Here is a 25632-nt window from a genome sequence, read left to right on the forward strand (position 1 = left end):
TTCGCCCCAACAAAATATCTGCTAGAGAGCTAAGCTGACCCTTGAAGCACTGGTCAGTCTGCAACGAGGTAAATTAAATATCTAGCTTTAAGTTAGACTGAACCTGTATGCCTGGGACCAGGTCTCGTTTCCGTTTCAGATCTCGGACGATTCTGTCTCGGGACAAGATTCTCTCGAGTACTTTGGCAGGCCAAAATTCTTGGACATTTGATCCATCTGCGGCAGCATCGAGATGGTCGAACTTGAATGTGCGTATCAGGTTTCCAATTGTTGATTTCTTGTGCTTGCCAAGTATTGGAAGGACATATTCGTCGAATAGAGGAGGTCCTGAACCGGCCCCTGGCTCAGGGACCGAAGCCCAAGTCGCAGGCCTGCCTCCCTCGCCGTAGCTGCTATGGGACATCATGTCCATTGGCCTGATTTGTTGTTACAGGAGTAGATGCATTATCAACTATACGGGACTCCGACTACCTTAACTGCTTCTCCTTATTCACCTGATAGAGACCACTTCAGGGGTAGCCATTCTTTATCCGCTTCTCCCTTCTACTTCAGGACACGTTCCGACTCAACGCAAGAGCCCCATAAACCATCATACCATCGGCTTGTTTCGGCTCTGCTACCATTTTCTCGAATGGTCGTACGTACCAACGATGGCACCCAATTTTCCAACCGGTGTAGACAAAGGGCATAAAGGAGGGTGGCAGGGGCCACTGAGTCGTGACCTTAAAGCAGGCTGGTGCAAACATGCACTTACACCGGTTGCCTTAAAAGCCCATTTCTCTTCGCCGCTCCGAATATCGAAACCCAAGCTTCATCCCATTCGAGAAGCAGAGCCTCATCTGAATCAGGCTAAAGAAACTAGCTCATATCTCGTATTCTTGTGCAGCTGCAGTGTCACAAATCAATGCAAGTCTCGCAAGTAGATGACAGATGGCGCACTCCCCTGACCCCGAAAAAGGAAGGAGAAACCCTCAGTAGCGCCTTCAGTGGGGTTGGGTATAGATCGGATGATGCACCGGGTAGATACCCGTCCCACCATCGCCAAAGCCGCCAATTGCCGGAGGATCCAAGCAGCCGGAGACGCTGAAGATTCCCCAAATACATTACTATTGAGGGAACCTTGGAGTGAGATTTCCCCCCAAGTGGAGTGATTCCGCAACTTTTGTCGGCACGGCATGGATAAGCATTGGCAATCTCTATCATTGAAAATAGCCGAGGCCTAGAACTCATATCGACATGCAGCCTCACGGGGTTCGCGGCAGGCAATTTAGAATGGATGCCCCCGCGCCGGTGGTTTTCGTTACCCTCCTCTGAGTCGCCGGCTATTTGGGCCCTTGATCAATCGTAAAGCAGATCCCTATCTAAAGCACACTGGGATGTCTCCCCTTTTCACCGCCAGAGTAGATAGCCGCAAAAGCTATCTACATGCGAGTTTTGGCGGTGTGTACTAAACTGAGGCTCTGCGGAAATGCCAATCTCTGTTTGACCGCCACCTCGTATAGGACTAGCCGGCACCACCGCTGCATGCACTTCGTGGGGCCGCTGGTCAGTTCCCGCGGAGATCTCTCGTCAGTCGCAGCAAGATCCGTAGCACCAAGGCCGCTGGCTAATGTCTGCATCAGCCTGTTTTGCTTGTTGTTATGCAATCCAGCATAAGACAGTCCATTAGACCGTGGCATGGTGGATATGGAATTGCTGCCTCTCTACTGTCTCGCAAGTCTGGAATCACCAATTATGAAATGGCCGTTGGAGACAGGTAGATCTCGGGGATAAAGCGATCGCCGCTTGCTGGGCCGCCATACCTGGTCCCCTCTCATTCAGACTCCCCTCCAAGCATAGAAGGGTCTCGGCCACCGGCCAGCCCATATGCGGTGCAACCGTATGATTGAGTGCGGACGATGTTTGCAATGGTGACTCGCCAGCCTTGCCGAAGGAAATGAACCACGGAGCCTGGTTTGAACAGTCCAGACCTCATACTTCCTGGACGAGTGAGGCAGGAGGGAAGAAAACGGTACATTAGTACTAAAAGGGCTATGTTAGGCAATCAACCGGCGAAGCATCGGCTGCAGAAGGGTGAATCTCCTTGAATAGCCTCTTGTTGGAGCCGTGTAACAACTCGTCATGTAAAATTAGGTACCCCATCAAAGGGAACTCTGCTATTCAGAATTCATTTAGTTTATATAAGTAAACTCTGGCCCTATCCCTTTCAAATACTTGAAATATTCCCAGCGGGCCTCGAGTTAACACCCAGGGTAGGGCACCTCGGGTTACGACCTCCACCTCCACCTGTCAATCAACCCCTTGACGTATTCTCCGTAGGCCTTCGCCTCCCTATAGTAGCACTGCTGCAGTCTCGAAGCGTACGTTTCCCCCACCGTGACCCAGTAGCTTTCCCGCGTCGGCCGGTACAGCCGGCACGTCCGGCACAGCGCGAGGTCGGGGCTGGGCAGCCCCGCCGGAGTCGTGGGCCGGACCCGCTCCAGCAGGAGAAGGAGGTTCTTGCACTGCTCCAGCCCTATGGCGGGGCGTTTGTGTGCCGGGACGGACGGCAGCTTGATGCGCGTCGTCGCGGAGGCCGCGAGGAGCCGCTTGCACGTAAGGGCCAGGGCTACGCAGTCGATAGGGTCCAGTTGCTCCTAGACGGCGAGCCATAGCTCGTTCGGCACGCTGGAGAACGCTGGCGGCTGGTGTTTCCCGGACTTAGTCGTCGTCGTGAGGACGCCGGAGGGTATTTTAAATGACTTCTTCCTCACGTGGCATTCGAAGCTATTACAAAAGCGCATATCCGGGAAATATGGATGTATTGCGACTTCCTTTTGTGGAGAGGCGGGTTTAGATAAGTCGACGGTATGTGTTTTCAGGAGGCAATTTGCAGTGCGTGACGGTTGTCGGTCGGATGAGATTATTGGGTGGAAATGAAAGGAATAATAAACGTATTTTAGAAGTGTACCGGGTAGGATATATAGGATCGATTTGGTCTTCTTATTTATAGGCCCATGATATTCCGCTAGGTATTTCCGTTGACACGGATATAGCTTAAGTATATTCTATAGGCTTTGACCAAAATAGCCCCTTATACAGCATTTAAGCGTTTGTCCGAACACGGGAATTCTCAAAGTCATTCAAAAGCTTCGACCAACTCAAAAATACCTTTCAATTTATCCCCCCACGTCCATAGCTTCAACCCTACTATATCCAGCCTTGATACCCACGGCTTATTACTGTATAGCATTATGACCCTAAAAAGAGATCTATCCAGGGTCTCGATCGCTAACTCAGCAACGTATACATGGTTATATATATGCGATGTCTAACCTTTTGCGGCACCTTACATCCTAATATTTATACGAGTAGCGCCTTAGAGGCAGACTAGTAGCTCAGTATTCAACGCCGGCGTTACGCACGCAATACTAATCGTGAGTATACAATTAGCAGCTAGCGCGTATGGCCATCTGGAAACCAGTCCGCTTACTACCGGGATAGTTTCGGTAATTAACTTTATAAACCGCCACCTGGGCGTGCTGCGGCTCTGTTCTCGTAAGGTATTGCTAGTTAACAGCTGCTATCTGGAATTAAACCGGGAGGGTCCGTTTGGTGTCAAGGTTAGTGAGTGTGATGGTTACAAAGGCGACGTGAAGTTATTTCCAAGTTTTCGATCACAGAGCTACCATGGGCGCTATGAGTTGCCCCTTACTACCTGACTTACCAGGCACGAATTGGAAGTTAGGTCCGGAAAAGATGACAACTCTTGTCACTAGCATATATATGGCAATGGCTTTTCCGAGGACCTGATTTGTGATCGTCGTCGATATAAGCTTATCTGTCCTAGGACATCGTCTGATCTTTGACGTGCTCATCCCAAGACTTATGCCACTAGCGTTCGTAACAGTGGGACTCCGTCCGAACAAAACGTTCCCGCATTGTGCATTGGGCGCAACCATCTTCTGCCAATGAGTTGCAAGGAAAAGGGAATCATCAGAAGCAACATTTAACTCTGCTGATAGATCCGAGGTTGATCAGCGCCACAGCTGTACTTTGCAACCTTGAAGAGATGATGATGCTCTACTCTCAATTGAACAGTATGCTGCTGTTTGACATAGCAACCGGATTGAGCACAGAAACGGCAAAAAGAGAGGATTTGTGATGCACTAGCCGCGAATCGAACGCGGGGCCCATCGATGGCAACGATGGATTTTACCACTAAACCACTAGTGCCTTGCCTCATACTGAGTACTACATGACAAAAGCCGTGTTATTGAGTAATATACTACTATCGTACTGTATCGCAAAGCCGCTTTTTTTTATTTTCCCATGGCTTCCTTCCACCAATTGCTGCATCGAGTCAACCTCCTCTGCGCTCTTGACATTCAAATACGCACCAACTTCCACTGCATTGACTCGAGCCTGTCGATGTCCTCACTGTGCATGCTGCCACTGTCAATAATAATATCCGTGCGCCGCACCACGCCGCCCTGCCTCTTGCTCGCCGACGACCCCAACCGCGACACCATCTCGATCGCCAGCGGCACTCGTCCCCCTCCTCCTCCTCCTCCAGCCGGCTCCGCGCCCCTCCGTCCCGACTCCCCACCTCCCCCATCTCCTCGCTCAGCTTGCCGCCGCCGCCCCCGCCCAACGGAGCGCTGATCTTGAACGTGCGGCCGAACTTGTCCTTAGCCGCCGTTGAGGCCGACGACGCGCTCCGTCCGTAGCCGGCGGTCGAGCGGTCCCCGAACGACGACGTCGTCGTGCGCGTGCCGCGGTAACTCGACTTGACGAAGCTGAGGGGTACGTGCAGCCCGTCGAGGACGGCGCCGAGGTAGCGCTCGAACAGGGGCTTGCAGAAGGGCGTGCAGGCGGCGACGACGCCGAGCAGCTGCTCGAGCGCGGTCCAGATGTTGACGTAGACGGCCGCGGCGCCGAAGTCGAAGGCGAAGAGCTCGGGCGGGGGCAGGGTCGCGGCGTTGGCGAGGTTACGGACCTCGAGGTTCTTGAGGAGGGAGCAGGCGCCCGCGAAGAGGCCGAGGGACATGAGCAGGCCCAGCACCACGCGCTCGCGCTTGGGGCGCTTCAGGCTCCAGAGGAAGGTGAGCGGGGCCAGCGACAGCAGCACATCGGTCAGGATGCTGGCGACGCCGCCGAGGGTGGAGGCGATGGTGATGGCCATGGCCGGGGCGCACTGGAAGTCCGGGCCCGCGCGCTCGAAGTCGCCCCAGGCCGCGGGCAGGGGCCGGCACTGCAGCAGGATGAAGAGGAGGTTGCCGAAGCCGTAGAGGTTCATGAGCACGATGTTGAACCAGATGTAGACGCGGAACCAGAGCGACGTTTTGATCTGCAGCAGGGTCAGGCCGATCGAGGACTTGATGAAGGCCATGGCGAGGCCCCAGATGGGGATGGCGAAGAAGCCGAACTTGGCGCTGTTGACGAAGGCTTCGTGGCTCTTGAGGCCGGGCGTGCGCTGCAAGGTGGCGACGAGCAAGCCCCAGTCGGCCAAAGTCAGAGCCTGGTAAGGATAGCCCCGTGTCAGCTGCATTCATTTGATCAGAAGTGAGGTAAGTCTGAGTACATACGAGTCCCAACGTGATGCAAGCCTCGGCCCATATGCTTGTGCGAGTCCTATATCTCGCCATGCGCACGCCAAAGGTCACGACCGAAAGCACAACCAGAGGAATGGTGACGCCGAGGAAGATGTTTTCGGCGCGGATGGCGTGCTCGGTAATCAGTACGGGGGCGTTTGGGTCCATGGTCGCTGCCGGTCCTGCTGCTGCTGCTGCTGAAGAATACTTGGTCTACAAAGTATGTTCATCCAGCATGGAGAGTCTAATCAACAGACTTCCTCGTGGCCGCATCCTCTTGGAATGAGGGACTTGAATGCCCTCAAATAAGCACACGGCTCCCTTTGGGCCCCGTAGACCGGTTTCCTTCACAGTTGACATGTCCTGTCTCACAAGAAACAGGCCAAGCTATGTGTCATCATGTTGTTTCCGGGACGAGTCTCCGGGGGAGACACAATCGCTTCGTCCCAAAACAGATGCCGACCGACTCCCTGGTAGAGCAAATTCATGCCTTTCGTGCGTAGACCAGACGAACCTGGAATGCCGGCGCTGAAGAGGTCACTGCCAAGCGCAAGGGTGCAACTTTAGCCCCGTGCAGTGACAAGCCGTCAGGAACGCCCCAAATCTCCGTGATGCGTGGCACGCGTGGCCGACAGGTGGTACGCGCTGAAATCACGCGCTTATCAAGCATCATGTCATGTTACAGTACCTGATAAGAGCCAAGGCCCCGAATCCGATCGATCCCCAGATTGTGTAGCATCCCATCGTGGCAACGAAACAAAACACGGTGCACATATAGGCTAATATTGCGAAACCCCGCATCCGACGATATCGCAACGGTATTAAGGAGGTGCCGGCTGGCTGGCTCCCTATTGGCTGCTGCGCTGCACCAAGGTTCCATGCAAGGGTGTCCAAAGAAGCTTAGCCCACTCGGCCAGACCAGTCGAGGGGCCGGGTCTGGGCCGGGGGTTCCATCCGAACCCGCCGCGTTCCGTGCATGGCGCGGTCGCATAGTCACCGGCTGACTGCATATAGTCCCTGGAGTCAGTCCAATCGCAAGGAAATCCCTTTCTAGAATTCGAAATCTTGTGTCTTGGAAGACGGCTTTGTGCTTCTTCTGTCACATCTTCTGTGCTGGAGTCCGCTCTATCGGGATTGATCGTCCCGATGCTTGGGGCGGTCGACGATCGATCTTCGAGCGGCGCAAGGGATGGGGATGGAAAAGATGGAAGCTTCGACGGAAGGGATGAACATGCAACACCGCCCGAGCCCCTTATAACTACCGGCTGTGTGGCTTCGGCAGCCAAGTCTGGAACAGCACTCATTCGGGGCTGTGGGACAGGAAACGACTAGAAGCCGGTGTGCCCTTTGCACCCCCGGCCCATTTGTAATTGCTATTCTCGGGTGTTTGCATAGGCACGCGCCACATCCACCGGCCGACGCAACATACACGAATTGCAAATGGATGACTGTAGCTGACTTAGTGAGGCCGCATTATAGCACCGGGGGGTATAGTAGGCCGAGATTTTGGGTAGTTCATCTGACTCCCACGCTTTGCGTTTCCTTCCTGGCTACACGTGAGCTCCGGCTCTTGCACAATCCGAGAATCCAACGCGGTCTCGAGCCCTAGTGGGAGATGCCTACGGGGCTTATTAGTTAGTTGGATGTTGCCCTTGCATTCTGAGTGTGCGCAGTCCAAAAACGTTTCCGAGCGGCCGCCTCCCCGTAGGCCGCTTCCTGCGTCTGCACTGGGCGTATAACTTGACATGTCACTCTGCCGAATCTATTTCACCCTCTCTGCACGCCACGCAAACCCATACCTCAAACACTTCTTGATTACTTGTTCTTCCCTTCTTGTCCACTCCCAAAGCCACTGACGTCTCCGTCTCAAATCATCATCGTCGTCAACCACTACTTACTCATTTCGACACCGTGTACCTACATCTACCGAAACACTGACCCAATGGAACTTCATGCGTTCAGCTTCGGCGCCTTGGCGCTGCTGCTGGCGACCGCGGCGTTTCCGATCTTGGCTTTGGCGGCAGCCGCGACGCCCTTTGCCAATGCTGACGCGGCGATGGGCATCGACAGCACCTGCACCAAGCCGTACGTCCGTAAGGAGTGGTGAGTTTGCAGCCGCGTTTCCTATTAGTCGTCGTCGTCGTTCTCATCCTCGTCGCCAATCCTTTCCTGTCCTACTCGAGCTGTCACTGTCTCGGATCGATTACGATCAGGTTCCAAGATGATGCGATGCAATCCTTTCTTCCTTCCTTCTTTCTTTGGACTGCTGCACGACTTGCCCCGTGTTTTCCCCATGGGAGCATGGCTGACGAATCGAAACAACCACAACAACAACAGGCGACGATTGAAGCTCGATGAACGCAAGTCGTACATCGGCGCCGTCAAGTGCATGATGGCCAAGCCCGGCGTCGCGCCCCTGGACGCCGTGACCAATCGGTTCGAGGACTTCCTCGCCACCCACATCGTCCAGGCCTTCGTCTCCCACTTCGTCGTAAGTTCATCAACCACACCAATTACTGCTTCATCCTAAGCATAACGTTTCATCAAAGACACATGTCAACTACTAACCTTGTTGACATCCACACCCCCGACCCAATAGGGCATTTTCTATCCCTACCACCGCTTCCTGCTCGCCAGGTACGAGGAGGAGCTGTGGGACTGCGGATGGAGCCGGGACCTGGGACAGCCCTTCTGGGACTGGACGTTGGATGTCGAGCATGACGATGACCTCATCAATTCGCCCGTCTTCGACGTCGATACGGGGTTTGGGGGGAATGGGGGTTGGGTCGGTGGTAACTTCACCCATCCTGCCCCTGGCATGGTGAGTCTTCATGTTCCTACCTGCCTCATCATCTGTTCCTTGACTCGGCTTACTTGCTTGTTCTCCACCTTGTCACTCATGATGTTTGACTTGGCTTAGAGCCTTGACCCCTCACCTCTGTCTCTTGCTCTCTCTCTCTCTCTCTCTCTTCTGTTAGTCAGCATCCCCAACTAACCCATCCGGCCCCGTGCCCCCTCCACCTCCCCAGATCGTCCAACCCCCCCCAAGACGTCCCCGACCGCACCGGCGGCGGCTGTCTCCAAAACGGCCCCTTCGCGGACCTGAGCACCTTCCTGGGCCCGCAGAACAACACCGAGAAGAAGGGCCGCAACTGCCTCCGCCGCGACCTGGCGCCCGTCTCGCTGCGCGCCATGTCCGGCCCCGACCGCGTCGCCGAGGCCATGGCGCTGCCCGACTACGGCCGGTGGGAGCGCGTCACCGACGGCGCGTCGCTGCACCCGGGCGGACACTGGGGCCCGGGCGGGCTGTACGGGACCATGACGGATCTGTTCGCGTCGCCGGGGGATCCGGTGTTTTGGCTGCACCATTCCAACTTGGATCGGGCTTGGTAAGTCAACACTTTCTTCACAAGTCTTAGCTTTCCCTTCATGTCTTTTGACTTCAATATACCGTCAAATGGCAACGGGGGTATCGTGGCACCCAGGCTGACAGTCCACACCAGGTGGTCCTGGCAGACCCGGGACCCCGCCCGCATCTACGACATCTCGGGCCCTCTGGTCTTCTTCGACTACGACAACAAGGAGGCGGGCAACCTAACTCTCGACGGGATCGTCTGGAATGGGCTAGGTGACTTTCGCAAGGAGACCACGGTCGAGAGGCTCATGCATATCCAGAGGGGCGAGCTGTGCTACACCTATGATGAGTTGTACTAGGGCATGGATGGAAGGGAGGCATTTTGGGCTGGGCTCCGGGGCATAGGCACTTGGTAATAATAGGATCATGGGCATCGTACATTAATCTTCTAAATCGACAGACACCTTTTACATAGAAAATGACATCAGTATCTCTTAGACACTGTCGCCTTGGCCTCTGGTGGTTCAGGCTAAGGTCATCGACGGTTGCCACGGGTGCGAACGCGTTCGGCGCACTGGTGAAAGGACTGGAGTTCTATATCTAAATGATTGGGGTTTAATCTACTTTGTCATGACAAAGTCCCAGTATCCAGGCTTCCAATCGCAGCAGCCCTTCATCTCCCAGGCCACAGCCCGTCTAAAGTTGCACAACAATCTTCCTCGCCGAGACCCCCTTCCGCAAAACCTCAAACGCCTCCTGAATCTTCTCGAGCCCCCTCCCCACCACCTGCGGCTCCGGCCTCGCCGCAAACGTCCCCTCCGCCAGCGCCCTCGGCAGGTACTCGGCAAAGATCCGCCGCAGCGGGGTCTCGGGCCCAATCACCTTGGGCGAGATCAAAATAAACTTGACCTCGACCTCACCGCCCTCCGCGACGCTGTGCGCCCCTTCTGCGCGCGCGATGAACTTCCTCGTCGGCCCGGCAGTCTCCACATGCTGCTGCAGCACCGCGGCCAGGTAATCCGCCGTCCCGTCGCCGAGCGAGAGGGCGCCGACGAGCCTCTTGCCGCGCACGGCGGCGAGCAGCTCGTCCGCGACGGTCAGGGAGCGGTAGTCGACGACGTGCGCAGCGCCGAGGCTCTTGACCAGATCAAAATTCTTCGGGGACGAGGTGGAGACGACCTCGTAGCCGGCCGCGGCCGCGAGCTGCACCCCCGTGCCGCCGACGGCCGACGCGCCGCCCGCCACAATGACGACGCCGCGGGCGGATCCGTCCTCGTTAGTCTTCGGGCGCGCGGGGACGGTCGGGGACTCGAGGCCCAAGTAGTCCCTGTCGAACAGCGCCGTCCCCGCCACCAGAAGCGCCAGCGGCAGCACGCACCCCTGCTCGAAGCTGACCCGATCCGGCAGCTTCGTCGTCAGCCACTCGCGCGCGACCGTGTACAGCTGGAACGCGCCCTCGGGCGTATTATTCGACGGAATCAGGCCCGCGGCCGCCAGCACCCGATCGCCCACCCCGAACCGCGTGACGCCCTCGCCGACCGCGACGACGGTGCCCGCCACGTCCTCGCCGAAGATGGTGGGGTAGCGGATGTGCGGGAGGATGGCGTCGCCCTCGGCCTGCTTGCGGACGTCGATCGGGTTGATGCCGATCGCGGCGTTCTGGATGACGAGGTGGCCCGGGCCGGGCGGGGTGTAGGGGGCGGGGCCGATTTCGAGGGGGGTGCATTGGGGGGACTTGAGCCAGGCGGCTTGGTTGACGGGATGTTGGGGCATGGTTGCGGGTGTGTGTAAGTGACGGGGTTTTTGTTTCGGTTATGGTTTGGCTTGAAGGGGTGTGGTTGTGATTTGGATGAAGCTCGGAATACGCTTGGCAGAGACTGGCAATGACGACGAGAGTCTGGAAAGCAATGGACGGGCGCAATCTACTCTCTCTTTAATATGTGTTCGAAACCCACGATATCTTGATGTGGACCGGGGACTGTCCCGGTCGCTTGGCTCGGTTGAGAGCCGAGCTGCCAGCTAATTAACAACTGCACGCCAGGGCCCTCGGCCGGGAACCATGGACGCCGCTCGGCGCTACGCAGGTAGCTCGGAAATACGCGAAACCACATGATTTAAAAGTGTTTAGAACCAACAACGTTGTATTGACTGTGCCGTCGACTAACCGTGCCGTAGACTAACTGTGCCGTAAGCGATGCTGCGAAAGCTGGATGATGGACGGTGCCAACTGGTGGTTGGTTGAGTTGCGTGCGGGTCCAGGAATTGCCAATTGCTTGACAACACGGGGGCATCCCAAAATAGCCCGGCGTTCTCCCCCGACCCACCCAACCTGTCAGCGCGGCACAAAACGGCCTGCGCACCCTTCCCGCCGAGCTGGCCGGCCCGGATCCGAGCGACTGGGGCACCATCGTCTTTCTCAGCCATGCAAACGAGAGGATCGCATCTTGGACATTAGCAGTGATGCCCGACGTCCCACACCCGGATCGCCCTCAAGACCGACGTGCGGACCAACGTCTGCGAACGCACCGAGACGGACCCATAATAGGTATCTCTGGGAGGGCGACGGCTGCCAGAAGCTGCCGACGATGAAGTCTGCCCATTACTCGGCCAAAAGATTCAACGTCCCCCACCCGCTCATTCACAAGTCATTAACATCAACAAGCAACCCTTTTTCATCTTACGAACAATAATCCTAACAGGTCCGTTGGCCCAATGGTAAGGCGTCTGACTACGATTACATGTTATCAGGAGATTCTGGGTTCGAGCCCCAGGCGGACCTAGCTTTTTCGTCCATAACAACTATGGATATGTGGTGTCGGGATATACTTTTGCCATTTAATGTGCGGACTTCACGATATCTTTTTTATTTCCCGTCAGTAAAGGCATTATTGCATAGTTTCCTTAACCCCTTGAAATTTAAGCTGTTGACGAGCTTGGTCTAGTCCCAGTTCATGGTTTTACGGGCGGTTGATATATACACTCAGGGGCTTGAGTCCGTCTCCCGCATCCTGGCGGGGCGGAGCGGGCCAAGATCATGGTTTAGGTATGAGTGGTGTTTCCATAGTCCGGGACGGGAACAATGCATTCTATTTAGATCTTGCAAATTTGACATGGGACGGTGGCTACGTCCCTGTATATCGGACGAACCAAACCCCAAAAGGGCACGGCTGACTCGGAGAGGCAACTCGCAGTACTGTCAACTCACAGGTCTGCCCCTTTTGCTTGAATGCAAGGAGAACGGACTTAAATTGAACCTCATTCTGGCCTCAATAAAACGCCATATCACAAAGCACACCTGTCATTCCCTTGGGCTCATGTCAAGAGTGGGGATGACTCAAACTCAATACTTCGGTTTCTGGGTCGTTGCATTAGCGTACGCTACGTTTTCGACGGATCGAAACGTTGACCATCTGAAGATATCGGAAGTGAAACTTTTCCCAGCTCAATATGTCTGGATATCAAATTAATCCGAGCATTGTTTCCACTCGTTGCGGTGCTGCCAGGTAAGGGCATGCCTAGACAGTGGTTTGCTCGTCCATACCAAACCGTCTCCGAACAACTCCTGGACCGCCAGATTCCTTTGGTCAATTGCTTGTAGGGCGGCGCAGTGCGGCCACTTGAAACCTCGTCCTAATACACCACCTCGGGGACCAAGGGGCTCGGAGCTGGCGGCTCGGAAACCTCGGCGTAGCCCCCGCACTCGGATATCCCACTATTGTTCGAGTCACGTGAACCCCCCGGAGGAATTGTACGTCAGATTATCCACCAGCCGTACCAGAGGTAAGCTCGGCTTTCCCGGGGGTGACAAACCCCATCGACTCGCTTATCAATCTCTCCAAAAAGCCCAACACGTCACTCTGTCTCGAGGACTGATGTAAAACTCCCTTTCATGGTGTTGCAGTGAGGCTACATGATAAAGATATGATATGAGAGTATCATGCCCTCACCTAAGTCGGCGATTATCTCGGCAATTTTCTCGTCGATCTGCATTTGATTATTCTGAGACATACATACACATACATTCCAAGACACAATCTGATTACATGTGCACGTGCATGTGCATATTCATCTCCCCTATTTGTATTGTGTACCAATTAAACTCAGCTTTCGGAGTTGCCTAGGGTAGCATCTTGGTAGTACGACCAGTGAGTATCTTTCGAGACATGAACATCCAGATCGTGCACAGCTAATGTGCCTCAGGATCTCTTGCTTTGGTTATTCGCTCGCCGGGAACCCAAAGTATCATGGCCTATCCGGAGCATGACATCGATACGGAGGGGTTGCGACCTCACGAGGCTGGGTCCCCACGGAATCTAAGCGAAGACACCGCGGTAGAGAAGGAGCGCAAAAACGGTAGCACACTGCCCGACGACGCCGACCCCCCGAGAAGAAATCCGAACCGCCCATGTCCCTCCTGCACGAATGCGTCTTCATCGCCATGATCTGCTCCGCCCAGTTCACCACCCAAGCCGGCCTGACCCAAGCCCTGGGCATCCTGGACGCCATCGGCGCCAGCTTCGGCGTCACGAACCCGGGCGTCCTCTCGTGGTTCATCGCGGGCTACAGCCTGACGGTCGGCACCTTCATCCTCGTCGCGGGCCGCGTCGGCGACCTCTTCGGCCACAAGCGCCTCTTCGTCCTCGGCCTGCTCTGGTTCGCCCTCTGGAGCCTCGTCGCCGGCCTCAGCGCCTACTCCGGGTATCACCTCTTCATCTTCGCGCGCGTCATGCAAGGGCTCGGCCCCGCCGCCGCCATCCCCAACGCGCTCGCGCTGCTCGGCGTCACCTACCCGCCCGGCCTGCGCAAGAACATGGCGTTCGCGCTCTTCGGCGCCTGCGCCCCCGGCGGCGGCGTCTTCGGCTTCGTCTTCGGCGGCCTGTTCGAGCTGGCCTGGTGGCCGTGGGCGTTCTGGAGCTTCGCGATCGCGCTCTTCCTCCTCGCCGGCTTCAGCGCGCTGGTGATCCCGACACGCCGCTGCGCCGGACCAGGCCAAGCCCCTGCGCGAGAAGCTCCGGATGCTGGATATCGCCGGCGCCGTCACGGGCGTGCTGGCGCTGGTCCTGTTCAACTTCGCGTGGAACCAGGGCCCCGCGTACGGCTGGGACCAGCCGTACATCGGTGTCTGCCTCGTGCTCGGCGTCATCTTCGCCGTCGCCTTCTTCTTCGTCGAGTCCCGCTACGCCGCGGCGCCGCTCGTGCCCTTCAAGGTCTTCACGGGCGACATCAGCTTCGTGGTGGGGTGCATCGCGTGCGGCTGGGCCAGCTTCGGCATCTGGGTCTACTACACCTCCCAGTTCGTCGAGGTGCTGCGGGGCGCCTCGCCGCTGCTGCTGGCCGCGTACATCTGCCCCGTGGCCGTGTCGGGCGCGTGCGCGAGCGTGGCGACGGGGTTCCTGTTGCATCATGTCCGGCCGGCGTGGGTCATGACGTTTTCGCTGACCTGCTTCATGGTCGGGATCATCTTGGTCGCGACGACGCCCGTGGGGCAGGTCTATTGGGCCCAGCTGTTCGTCTCGATGCTCGTTATCCCCTTTGGCATGGATACGTCGTTTCCCGCCGCGACCGTCATCTTCTCCAACGCGGTCAAGCGGGAGCACCAGGGCATGGGCGCGGCGCTGGTCGCGACGGTGGTCAACTACAGCATCTCACTCGGGCTGGGGTTCGCGGGTACCATCGAGGTAAATGTCAATAATGGTGGCAAAACGCCTGCGGATGTGTTGCATGGGTACCGCAGCGCGTGGTACTTCGGCATTGGGCTGTCTGGGCTGGGGATTGTGTTGAGTTTGATCTTCGTGGCCAAGGGGTATTGGCAGGACAGCAAGGCCAAACGGAGTTCAGGAGTGGCACAGTAGAACCACTCGCAGTATTGGAAGCGAGCTGGGGACTTACGAAATTGATAGAATTCTCAATCTGAAGGGATCTGGATATATTGGACAAGGACATCTCACAATTTGTAGACTAAAGAATCCACGTGCTCTACTCCTTTTATTCGACCATGAGACGGTTGGGATAGTGAGTCAAATACATGGTCGTATATACGGGAAAAAGGAGCCTGGTCGAGGCTCTGGAAGATTCGGGGAGAAGACGAAGTGGCGTGTGCCTCCCTGGATTCTTGTCTTGCGCTCTACTCATCATTCTCCGGATTTCGGTGGCGTCGGCCGAGGGGTCGGACTAAGACTCTACATATGGCGATATATTTCCGTGCATCGAATCCCAATGTAGCATCTCTTCCAAATCGATTAACAGGACTTGAAGCTAACTATCAACTCGCTTTGATCCATAATGACTTCGGGGAATAATCAGACCAGGAATGCAACCAGGTTATACGGGCATGGTTAAAAGCCCCCTGCTATAATATCACTCACCCCAATCCAATTTCCCCGGTCTCGGCTTGGATATCGACAGTATTTGGTGTCTATGGACCTCGTCTAAGGATTCAAGGAGCGAGACAAGAGCCCCGACGAAGTCAAAAGAAGCCCGAAGACCTGACATTCCACCTACCAAAGCCTGGCTACTCCTAGTTAGTGATATTGCATTGGTCCACAAGGAAGCTCTTGATTGGTATACACATCCCAGGGGCGTATTGGCACAATACACTTCAGAGCCTGGACTTAGTGATATGCCGGCGTCTTCGGCCGCAACGTGTTTCTTCCTTCCCAGTGCAAAGCATAGTGATGTTCTTTGTCCTTTGCGTTGCCATTGGGCCGGAATATCGGTCGCAAGTACGCGAAAGGTATGCAACGGCGATAGGCCAAATGTCCGCGAAACTCCGTTGACGGTCCTTTCCGACACCCATTATCTACTTTGCAATTTCCCCACAGCATAAAGATAAGATGGGACGTCCTCCCCCGAAAAGGTCCCTTTGCTATTGAAGCATCGCCAACACAAGTAAGGAGACGTACAAAAGCTCTTGCCTTGCAATCCATTCGCCAAGCCATATTCCGACGTTTGATACAAGCCTACTTGACACACCAAAAGCCACGGCGTCCACTCCATCTCTCCCATCCCATCACCAAGCCCTAATCCTCACCTCGACCGAGATCGGCCTCGAGCTGAAGACCGTCCCGACCCCCGCGCCGGGCCGCGGGACCGTCCTCGTCCGCGTCGAAGCCGCCAGCGTGATCTCGTACCACCGCGACATCTTCAGCGGCGCGCGCAACTACCCGCTCCCGTCCCCGACCCCAGACGGCGGCCTCGGCTTCGCCGGCGGCTTTAGCGCCGTCGGCCGCGTCGCCGCGGTCGGCCCGGACGGCAGCCGGCACCTCGCGAACCGCGTCTGGCGCGACGGCGCGTTCGCCGAGTACGTCGCCCTGCCCCTGGAGAACTGCCACCCGCTCGACGAGCCGCGACTCTGCGGGCAACTGGGCTACTCCGCCGCGGACCTCGCGTACACCTCCTACCTCAGCGTCGCCTTCGGCGGCCTCCGCGACATCCGCCTCGAGCCCGGCGAGACCCTCGTCGTCTGCCCCGCCACGGGCGGCTTCGGCGGCGCCGGCGTCCTGACGGCGGTCGCCATGGGCGCGCGCGTCCTCGCCATGTGCCGGAGCGAGGCGGAGCTGGCGCGGCTGCGGGCGCGCGTCGCGGCGACGTTTGCGGCGGGGAACAACCGCGTCGAGACGGTGCGAGTTACGGGCGATGCGGCGGCGGGGAACTCGACGCACCTGCGGAGCGCGATGCGGGCGCTGCGCCGGGGCGGTCGGGTGAGTCTGATGGGCATGACGGCCGACTTTGGGGATTGTGCCGTTGCTGCCAAGAACTTGACGTTGAAGGGGAAGGTCATGTATGAACGCGAAGACCTGGTACAGTTCGTCAAGATGCTGGAGGCTGGACTGTTTCCTCGTGGCCAAGGAGGTAATAGTGAAATGGTTGAGGGCAATAGCTTTGTCGATACCATGGTCTTCCGGCTCGACCAGGCCAAGGAGGCCCTGGATGCAGCGGCTGAGCATACCGGCCTCGGTAGACATGTCGTATTCAAACCCTGAGTGTATTGGGTATAAGGTAGACTCGGCGTTTGACAATAGTAGCACCTTTACTGCCCCGGCTTTACTTATCTCTTATATTCAGGATTAGATTCATATAATCTTCTTTTTTGCTTTAGATACTCATGGTCCGTGTCTGGTTGATGGCGGACAGGCCTAGCGCATTACAGCCGCGCGCCCGGCCCTGTTCGATGGCGCTCGCCGGGATGGGCTGCAGGCCGTAAGCGCCCGAGACTGCGGTGACTTTCGGCAACGGCTTCAAGGCGGGAGAAGCCCGTAATAGGTCTGCCAGCGTCTCTGTGGCTGAAATGATTTGCTTGTAACCTATCACTAGCCGCCGTACATGCGGTGGTGGATGTGGAATCCGTGGAAGCGGAAGCTCCCGGTCGAGGAAACGTGGTCTAGGCGCATCATGCCGTCCAACGGGACTGGAGGCCGGCTCCCCGAGACCACGGGGTAGGTGCGGTCTCAGGGGCGAGTGGCTCCTCTACCGCGTCCAACCCGCCAAAGGCTTCGCGACGGCGTACAGCGTCCCCCTGAATGCGGAGACGGACAACCCACGCCGGCGGATAGCCGTGTCCTTCACCTCATGGGCGCCTCATGTCGCGTTGATTGATGCTGTCTGCGAGGAGAGCGCCGAGCGGTACCAAGGAAAACGTGCATGATCAGGCAATGGGTCGCTGCCGCAGGCTGAGCAGATGCAGATGCAAAGCAAGCCAATGAACATCTCCAGCACCCCTCCAGCCTGCTTTCGGGCGTCTAAACACAGCCCCGAGTGTGATTGATTCCTTTTATTCTCCCCGGCTTTGTAAACGCTGCGTACATTGTCAAGGTATATATCGCAGGCTAGAGCACGACCCTGAGTATACCTATGAATATCGAAATTTAACGGACCCACCTTCACCCTGTCTCAAGATGCCATCATACGAAGATTACACAGTGGCCATAGTCTGCGCCATCGACTTTGAGATGAGCGCCGTCCGCTACATGCTCGACAAAGAACACGAAAGCTTACCCACCAAAGACGGCGACTCGAACCTGTACATCCTGGGCGAGCTCAGCGGCCACCGCGTCGCATTGGCCTGGCTGCCCGGTACCCAAGGCAAGGGCGCCGCCGCCGTCGTCGCGACCAATCTGGCCCGCACCTTTCCATGTATCAAATGGCGCTTCCTGGTAGGCATCGGCGGCGGCGTGCCCCACGGCGAGAAGCACGACATCCGTCTAGGCGACGTGGTCGTCGGCATGCCCGAGGGGCCCTACGGCGGCGTGGTGCAATATGACCTGGGCAAGGACCTGGAAGACGGCGGATTTACCAGGAAGGGCTACCTAGCGATGCCGCCGTCGCTGCTCAGGAGCGCCGTCGAGAAGATGCGGTCGAACCACTACGCCCTGGGAAACCAAGCGGAGGAGAATATCGGGGCAATGCTGCAGAGATTTCCCCGTCTAAAGAGAGTGTACGCCCGGCCCGCGGCGGAGACCGACGTCCTGTTTGAGGCGGGGTACCCTCATCCGTGGGACCGATCGACCTGTCTCGACTGCGACGAGAGCAAGGTGGTCGCAAGATCACCCCGCGATTCGGAAGGCCCCGAAATCCACTACGGCCTGATCGCCTCGGGCGACCGCGTCATGCGGAGCGCCTCGAAGAGAGGAGAAGAGATCCGGCGAGTGGGAAGCGATATCCTCTGCTTCGAGATGGAAGCCGCGGGCCTGATGACAGAGTTCTCGGGGCTCGTGATCCGGGGCATTTCGGACTACGCCGACTCGCACAAGAACGACGGCTGGCAGCACTATGCCGCTGCCTCGGCGGCCGCATGCGTCAAGGAACTGCTATCACGCGTGCACCCCGAGAAGCAGCAGCAACAAAGCGGTCTTACCGGCTCTGGGCGACCTTCATCGATCGCGTTTGGATCAGCGCCTATCCCGCAGCATTCTGCGACGACGCTGAGCGGCCAGGGAGTTCTCAATTCGGGCACAGGGAACTTCGGCGTTGGGAGGGACTTCCGCAACTCTAACATGTGAATAATACTATACTACGATATACTAGCACAGTGGCATATATTGATACTGTTTTTCTGGGTCCTCTCAAACTCGTACGCATGGATTAACGATGGCCTTCGAAGGTGAAAGAGCCAATCCCCGCTGTATTGCTTTTAGGCTCTCCAATCTTCAAGGCTAACTTCGTTGCAGAACCTAGGTGCCTTAGCGCCTGTCAGATAGGCCCATGTGACCTGACAGGCTGATTTCAAGCGCCCAACCCCAGGGGGAGGGGGAAACACATCTTCCACGCCGCATTCACCCGCCTCCCGTGGTTTCTTATCGAGGCCTCGAAACAAGCGCGACGTTCTTGCTTGCTTCCATGTCAACAGTTCTTCGATACAGCTTCGATGGGCTGTTATGTGTGTTCTTGTACGTACTATGCCCCCCCTTGAGTACCTTAACTTGGCAACCGAAACCTGACATGTGGAGTACAGAGAACGGGAACCGGAACGACCGTGCCGAACTAAAACAACGAACTCCGCTCCTCCCCAGGCAGCTACCTAGAACCAAATGTCCAACACCCTTTCGGGCCAAGGCGCCCTGAACTATGGGTCCGAAAATATTGCTGTCGGTCGAGACTTATTCATCAACTATACATCTGCGCGCGATGACGACGACGACGGCCACGACGATGAGGAGGAACAAAATCGAAAGCACCGCCAGTGTCTTCTCAAATCGCTCAGATTTGCTAATATGGATGAACGAGAATGGAATGTCAAGAGAGCACAAGCCAGGACCTGCGAATGGTTCCTCCAGAACCCAGAGTACCTCAAGTGGTTGGATATCGATCTTGAACACGCTCAAAATGGCTTTCTATGGATCAAGGGGAAGCCAGGCGCAGGGAAATCGACCCTCACGAAGTTCTTGCTTGGCCGGACTCGGCAAACAAAGCGCTTTGGGGTGACGCTCGCCTTCTTCTTCAACGCTCGCGCTGTCGATGAATTGAAAAAGTCAACCCTTGGTCTTTACCGCTCACTGTCAACCCAACTATTCCAAGAGCAGCCTCAATTGGAAGCTGTTCTAGACAGTTTTCCAGCTGGCCATCAGTGGTGCATTGAATCCCTCAAGGAGCTCCTCGAACGAGCTGTACAGCGCCTTGACGAAACCTCGGTCGCAATATTTGTCGATGCCCTGGACGAATGTAAGGACCAGGAGGTCCGGGAACTGGTCGCACATTTCAATGATCTTTGCCATGCTCAACCCCGACTTCATGTCTGCTTTACAAGTAGACACTACCCGTATATCACCGTCCCGAAGGGGGGACAGTGTGTGGTACTCGAGCAAATGCAAGGCCATGGTGAGGATATTGCCCATTATATCCAACATACCCTACAGCTTGGCGATGGCAAGCTCTCCGACAGGCTCCGTGCCGATCTCCTACAGAAGGCCTCAGGTGTGTTCATGTGGGTCGTTCTGGTCGTCTCAATTCTGAACAAGATGTCCGACGCTGGCGAGAAGCACAAGCTCCCAGAACGACTTCGTCAGATACCAGCAGACCTTCACGACCTCTTTCGCGACATGCTCACGCGAGACAATAATGATGGACGAGAGCTTTTGATATGCATACAGTGGGTGCTATTTGCAAGATATCCTCTTACATCGAGAGAACTCTACTTCGCCATCGTTTCTGGTGTGGACCCTGAGAGCTTATCCCAATGCCATTCCGATGAGATCACAAACGAAGATTTCGAAAAGTTTGTGCTTGACAAGTCGAAAGGCCTGACCGAGCTTAACGTCCAACTGAGAATCCAATTCATCCACGAATCCGTGCGAGACTTCTTGCTCAAAGGCAATGGTCTTGTCGCCATTTGGCCAGATGCTCCAGCCTACCCGGAAGGTCCCAGTCACCAATCCCTCACGGAAGGATGTCTAGCCTATATTAAGAGTGAGCCTGTCGCACAACTCGGGACCCCGCACACAATACCTCACGCCTGGTCTGAAGGGATGGACGTCATGTCCAACTTATTCAAACTTCCGTTCCTTGAATATGCGACCTGGAACATTCTATCCCATGCCAATGAGGCCGAAACCTACGGCCACAGCCAGACGCAGTTTCTCACTACATTCCCTTGTGGTAAATGGATTATATATCGCCATCTTATGGAGGGTGGGAGTGCTGAGAGAGACAAAATCCAATTTCGAACAACGACCAGTCTGCTTTACATCCTAGCTAGGTACAACCTAGATGCTTTGGTCCGAGCCTACCCTGTGGGAATCTCGTGCTTCCAGGTGGAGGAAGAGGTATGCGGGACACCGCTTTTCGCTGCATTCGCCACCGGGCACACGGATGCCGCTAAAGCACTAATCAAACGCCAAATCATCCCGGAGGGCGCAGATTTGTCAGTTCAGAAGCTCCTACATGAAGACTATGATTATGAGCCTGTGTCGAGCTATTTTCGCAGTGTCATCTTTGACGCGAGGAAAGGCGTGGTCGGCCATTTAGCTGAAGCTGGGGATAAACGTCTTCTCAAGGTCTACTGCGCTACGGAACGACTCGACTTCAGGTCACTGGAACGCTCGGGGAAATCTCCATTGTTATTTGCGGCAGATAGGGGTCATAGGAAAGTGGCCCAGATCCTAATCGACAATGGCGCCGACATAAACGCCCCAAACAGTGTTGGAGATACGCCGCTACATATCGCCCTAAAAGGTGGGGATATTGACATGGCCAGACTTTTGATTAAGCAAGGCGCCAACATAAACGCTCCTGACCGTGGTGGACGGGCTCCGCTTCATATCGCTGTAGAATATGGTTGCCTTGACGTGGCCAGAGTCCTCATCGAGGAAGGAGCTGATGTGAGCGCTGCCGTGCAGAGGAGAGCTTCGTTGGATATAGCCTTGTCTCTACAGCATGAAGACTTGGTCAAGCTACTTATCCATCAAGGTGCCCGCCTCCATCCTACATGGGCTGTGTAGATGGACGAATAATAGTTTTCGGATTACGCTTTAGACCGAGACTGAACTGAGATCCCAGTCGGCTTGTGGAATCAGGTGCTAAAATCAGTGCTACTGGTTGTCACGGATAGGCCCATTTCGCTAGAGCCAAAGGACGGGAAGTCATGAAAGTAGGGAGGGTTAGAGCTTAGCGAGACGCTGGTGTCAAAGTGCAAAGCCCCCCAAGTCAGCAAATCAATCAATCATAAGCATTATGAGACTCATTTCGGGGGCCCTCTCAAAGTCCTCTCAACATGCATCAACAAGAGCTACAACCCAAGCTACAACTTGCATTGATCAACAGCTGGATGTCGAGACCTGACTACTAGGCCGCGGCTGACATTATGTCGGCAATAGGCGGCCCCTACTGCAAACCTTTGGGTGAGGATGAGTAAGATAGTGCTCAAGGCTCATTACAAGACCATTCGCCAGTATTTGAAATCCTAGTGCGTTGTGATTGAGTCCTGCATAAGCTATGGTGGTAAGCAGTCATTGGAGGCCTGCGGGAGTGCATGTACGCAGAGGTCAGGATGTGTTGATCTTGCACACGGGCTTATCTTCGCCCACAAACTCCGGGTCTAATTCTATAGCTACCTAGCGCAAACCCGAGCCCCCATACCTTTCACTAATGGTGCCTAAAGTGTCACACCTGGACAGTGTCGTAGCCCAGCTTTCGCGCCACCATACATACGGCCGGGCCCTTCTCAAGTATGTCGCGGCAGAGGCTATGCACCCTGGTTTGTGCCTGTGCAGCGATCGGTTCAGCCTGAGACTCAGCCCCTCCTGTAAACGTTGGAAGATATCTATTCGATTGGAGACCGACTCCCTGCTCTATACACGTTCTCTTCTTACTAGGCCGACATCCTATATAGCACCGGCACTGCACAGCCATGTCAAAGCCTCGATCCTCACAAGGGGAGGGGTTACATTTTACATCACCTAAGCCACCCCCCGCTTCTAACCCCGGGCGAGCGACAGGGCAAACATGAGCGGGACGGCTCGTAAGCCTTATCATGCTTGACGTTCTGGGCCAGGGACCCAACCGTTTACTTGTGAGTTCTGCCTTGCCCAGAGACTTACCATTGTCAAGGCATTCTATAATGGAAGAACCAGCTTGCTTTGTGCATATCGCCTGCCCGGCTTGGAGGTTGCGTATTAGAAACCATTTCCAATGTCGTTTGCCGAGCGTCCGCCGCACTTGTTACTTGGCTTGGCACGTACGGATGTACAGCATTTAGCTTATCTGTCAGTTCCGTATGCCTGCAGAGCTATATACGCTTATCCTCGTCTGTCAGCACACTGCCCATGGTTCTGCCCATGGCTAAATGGGGCGCATCCGTAAAGTCGCTTCACCCCAGTTGCAGGGGTTCCTTTCCGGGGAGAGCTGGACCCCGATGCACAAGGGGCTCCCTCCCCCCACGCCAGGTGTCAGCCCCTAGAGAAGTCAAGCTATGACCCTTAACGTTGCGCCACATCTGACGCCCAAAAGCTCGGGTGGTAGCCATGTTTTGCTGACCCAGCAAGGTCTAAACTACCGTGCGGGCTTTGGCCCTAAGCTCCGAGGCATCGTATTCTGGCTGGTGCATTGTATGGGTGTCGTCCGAATATACCTGCATTGTCATTGGGACACATCAGATGACAGTCGCCCTGGATTGGGCCGTTACTCACGATAGAAGAAGCAATACGTAGCCAACAGCGGGTGATAAATGAACCACTTTTAGTCTTATTAGCAACTCATGTAATGGCTCCTCATTACTGTAAACGCTTGTGCATATCCTCCTTCCCTTCCTCTATCGCCTTCGTCAAGTCGTACCCCCAAATCTTGGTAAACCGCTCCTCTGCCTCCTTGCGCATCCCGTCCACATCCTTGGGATCTACATCCTTGGCCCGGCCCTGGTACAGTTCCACCATACGGCGACTGCTCTGGACCAGCCAGTGGCCCCTTGGTCGCCGGATCGCGTCGAAGGCCTCGAATACAGCAGCAAGTTGATCCGGTTTCGTCACCTGGCTGTCGGCCAACAACTCCGACAATACCGCCGAGTCCTCAACGCAGAAACCCGCGCCCGCGCCATGGTGTGGCGTAGTGGCGTGCGCGGCGTCGCCGCAGAGGACGATGCGGCCTTTGTTGAATTTGGGGACGGGGTGGTCGCCCGTGTCGAAAAGGGCCCACTGCATTTTTATCTGGTTAGCATCAAGTAAATCACAAGGTTGTTGTTCCGGAGCAGAAGTATGTCAAGCCTCCACCCGTGGATGCGAGTTGCATGAGCTTACCTTATCAATGCTGGCCTCCACCAACTCGAACTGCTTCTTCACCATTGGGCCAAAGTCCTTGTAGTGGTGCAGCGCCTCTTCGCGGGTCGTGGGGAGTGTCAGCTGATCATGGCTGGGCCAGTCGCCCTTGTCGACCACCGCACCAAACATGTTGAACGTCTTGCCGCCATCGACGGGATAGCTTAAAATATGTGCATCCTTGCCGATCCAAATACACGAGTTCTTGGCCCGCTCCTCGCCCAGGGCCTCGACAGCTTGCTCCATGGGAATCACGCCTCGGTAGCCGTAAACGTGGGTGTACTGGGGGTGCGCACTGGGGTGGTCGTCGTCGCCCAGCACGAGCTGGCGCGTCCGGCTCTTGATGCCGTCGCAGCCCACCACGGCGTCGGCCTCGGCTGTCGTGCCGTCGTGGAAGAACATCTTGACGCGGCCGTCCTTGCCTCCGTTCTCCTTGACGCGATCCAGGTGCTTCCGGAAGTGGCATTTCTCCTCGGGGATCACCTTAGCTACCTCGTCCATGAAATGCGCGCGGTGCACCGCGTCCATGCCCTGCTCGTTGGTAAGGGTGAAGAGCGGCTTGTTGGTAGCGGATGTGTCGCCTCCGGCCATGCCGTCCAAGACATCGAAGAACACGTCATGCTTCTCGGGCCACTGGTTGTGCGTGCCGACCTTCTCAAACGCGGCCCGCAAGCTCTTGTCGCAGATATCCATGGCGCGCAGGGCGTTGGGCGAGAAGGCGACGCCGGCACCGATCTCGCTGAAGGCGTGGCCCTGTTCATAGATCTGGCACGGGATGCCGTGCTTGATCAGTGCGACGGCCAGGGTAGCACCGGCGATACCGCCGCCGATGACGGCAATCTCAAAGGATTTCTTTGCTTGGGTTTGGGTCGACATTATTGTTGCGGTCGTAGTAAAAGTCTAATATGGAAGATGTATTACTCAAGAAAAGAGAAGAGGAGTGTTGTTGATAAGATATATAACTACAAGCAAGATACACCACTGCTTTCACCAATCCAGATGTCCGTGGTTTCGGCCGGATCTCTCAGCATTCTTGAAGCCGTGATGAGGACAAATCGCTGATATCATAGTGTTGACGTAATGTTCGCGTTGAACCCAGTATAAAGTTCCATCCGACGGGGCGATCCGGTTCCCTGGCACTCAGATAACTTTCTAGCGGCCTTGATCCCGCTAAATATAGTGACCCGGGCCACGTGTTGGAACGCTGGAAAGCCGAGCCAGGGGAAATCTTCAAAGAAACGCCCGCAGTTTCTATCCTGAAAGTCAGGTTTTCTTGGCATCAATGGGGTAAGGGCTGGAGAGAGTGTGGAGCTTACCTGCAGTTCGCTCTGGTTGCTATCATCAGTCTGGGCCCCGTCATGGGGAGAAAGCAAGATGCCAGCCAGTGACCGCTTGGATTCTTGGAGCTCCATCACTTTCTGGCATCGGTATTAGCTCTTGTCCTCGTTCCGGTAGAAGATTCCGC

General features: G+C 56.0%; 9 protein-coding genes across 9 annotated transcripts; 5 read left to right on the forward strand and 4 right to left on the reverse strand.

Moving 5' to 3' along the window:
• Positions 1-2267: 2267 nt before the first annotated feature.
• PG986_008455 (uncharacterized protein) lies at positions 2268-2783 on the reverse strand (the record flags this gene model as incomplete). Its single annotated transcript, XM_066844677.1, has 2 exons — positions 2268-2636; positions 2754-2783. 2 exons carry the CDS (start codon positions 2781-2783, stop codon positions 2268-2270), a joined length of 399 nt encoding a protein of 132 aa, XP_066700789.1.
• Positions 2784-4416: 1633 nt separating this feature from the next.
• Positions 4417-5741, reverse strand: PG986_008456 (uncharacterized protein; the record flags this gene model as incomplete). Its single annotated transcript, XM_066844678.1, has 3 exons — positions 4417-4434; positions 4589-5524; positions 5568-5741. 3 exons carry the CDS (start codon positions 5739-5741, stop codon positions 4417-4419), a joined length of 1128 nt encoding a protein of 375 aa, XP_066700790.1.
• A 1774-nt stretch (positions 5742-7515) lies between these two features.
• PG986_008457 (Tyrosinase-like protein orsC) lies at positions 7516-9287 on the forward strand (the record flags this gene model as incomplete). Its single annotated transcript, XM_066844679.1, has 5 exons — positions 7516-7676; positions 7911-8064; positions 8173-8394; positions 8556-8962; positions 9077-9287. The coding sequence occupies 5 exons, from the start codon at positions 7516-7518 to the stop codon at positions 9285-9287; spliced, it is 1155 nt and encodes a 384-aa protein (XP_066700791.1).
• A 337-nt stretch (positions 9288-9624) lies between these two features.
• PG986_008458 (Polyketide synthase- enoylreductase) lies at positions 9625-10701 on the reverse strand (the record flags this gene model as incomplete). The annotated part of the gene is made up of 1 exon (XM_066844680.1): positions 9625-10701. One exon carries the CDS (start codon positions 10699-10701, stop codon positions 9625-9627), a length of 1077 nt encoding a protein of 358 aa, XP_066700792.1.
• A 2632-nt stretch (positions 10702-13333) lies between these two features.
• On the forward strand, positions 13334-14780 carry PG986_008459 (uncharacterized protein; the record flags this gene model as incomplete). Its single annotated transcript, XM_066844681.1, has 2 exons — positions 13334-13885; positions 13917-14780. 2 exons carry the CDS (start codon positions 13334-13336, stop codon positions 14778-14780), a joined length of 1416 nt encoding a protein of 471 aa, XP_066700793.1.
• A 981-nt stretch (positions 14781-15761) lies between these two features.
• On the forward strand, positions 15762-16910 carry PG986_008460 (quinone oxidoreductase; the record flags this gene model as incomplete). The annotated part of the gene is made up of 2 exons (XM_066844682.1): positions 15762-15768; positions 15946-16910. The coding sequence occupies 2 exons, from the start codon at positions 15762-15764 to the stop codon at positions 16908-16910; spliced, it is 972 nt and encodes a 323-aa protein (XP_066700794.1).
• A 912-nt stretch (positions 16911-17822) lies between these two features.
• Positions 17823-18926, forward strand: PG986_008461 (uncharacterized protein; the record flags this gene model as incomplete). The annotated part of the gene is made up of 1 exon (XM_066844683.1): positions 17823-18926. One exon carries the CDS (start codon positions 17823-17825, stop codon positions 18924-18926), a length of 1104 nt encoding a protein of 367 aa, XP_066700795.1.
• A 528-nt stretch (positions 18927-19454) lies between these two features.
• PG986_008462 (uncharacterized protein) lies at positions 19455-21860 on the forward strand (the record flags this gene model as incomplete). The annotated part of the gene is made up of 1 exon (XM_066844684.1): positions 19455-21860. The coding sequence occupies one exon, from the start codon at positions 19455-19457 to the stop codon at positions 21858-21860; it is 2406 nt and encodes an 801-aa protein (XP_066700796.1).
• Positions 21861-23630: 1770 nt separating this feature from the next.
• On the reverse strand, positions 23631-25043 carry PG986_008463 (uncharacterized protein; the record flags this gene model as incomplete). The annotated part of the gene is made up of 2 exons (XM_066844685.1): positions 23631-24047; positions 24150-25043. 2 exons carry the CDS (start codon positions 25041-25043, stop codon positions 23631-23633), a joined length of 1311 nt encoding a protein of 436 aa, XP_066700797.1.
• Between the last annotated feature and the right edge of the window lie 589 nt (positions 25044-25632).

Source organism: Apiospora aurea (assembly GCF_038362705.1).
Source record: "Apiospora aurea strain CBS 24483 chromosome Unknown utg000005l_segment0_segment0, whole genome shotgun sequence".
Taxonomy (NCBI): Eukaryota; Fungi; Ascomycota; class Sordariomycetes; order Amphisphaeriales; family Apiosporaceae; genus Apiospora; species Apiospora aurea.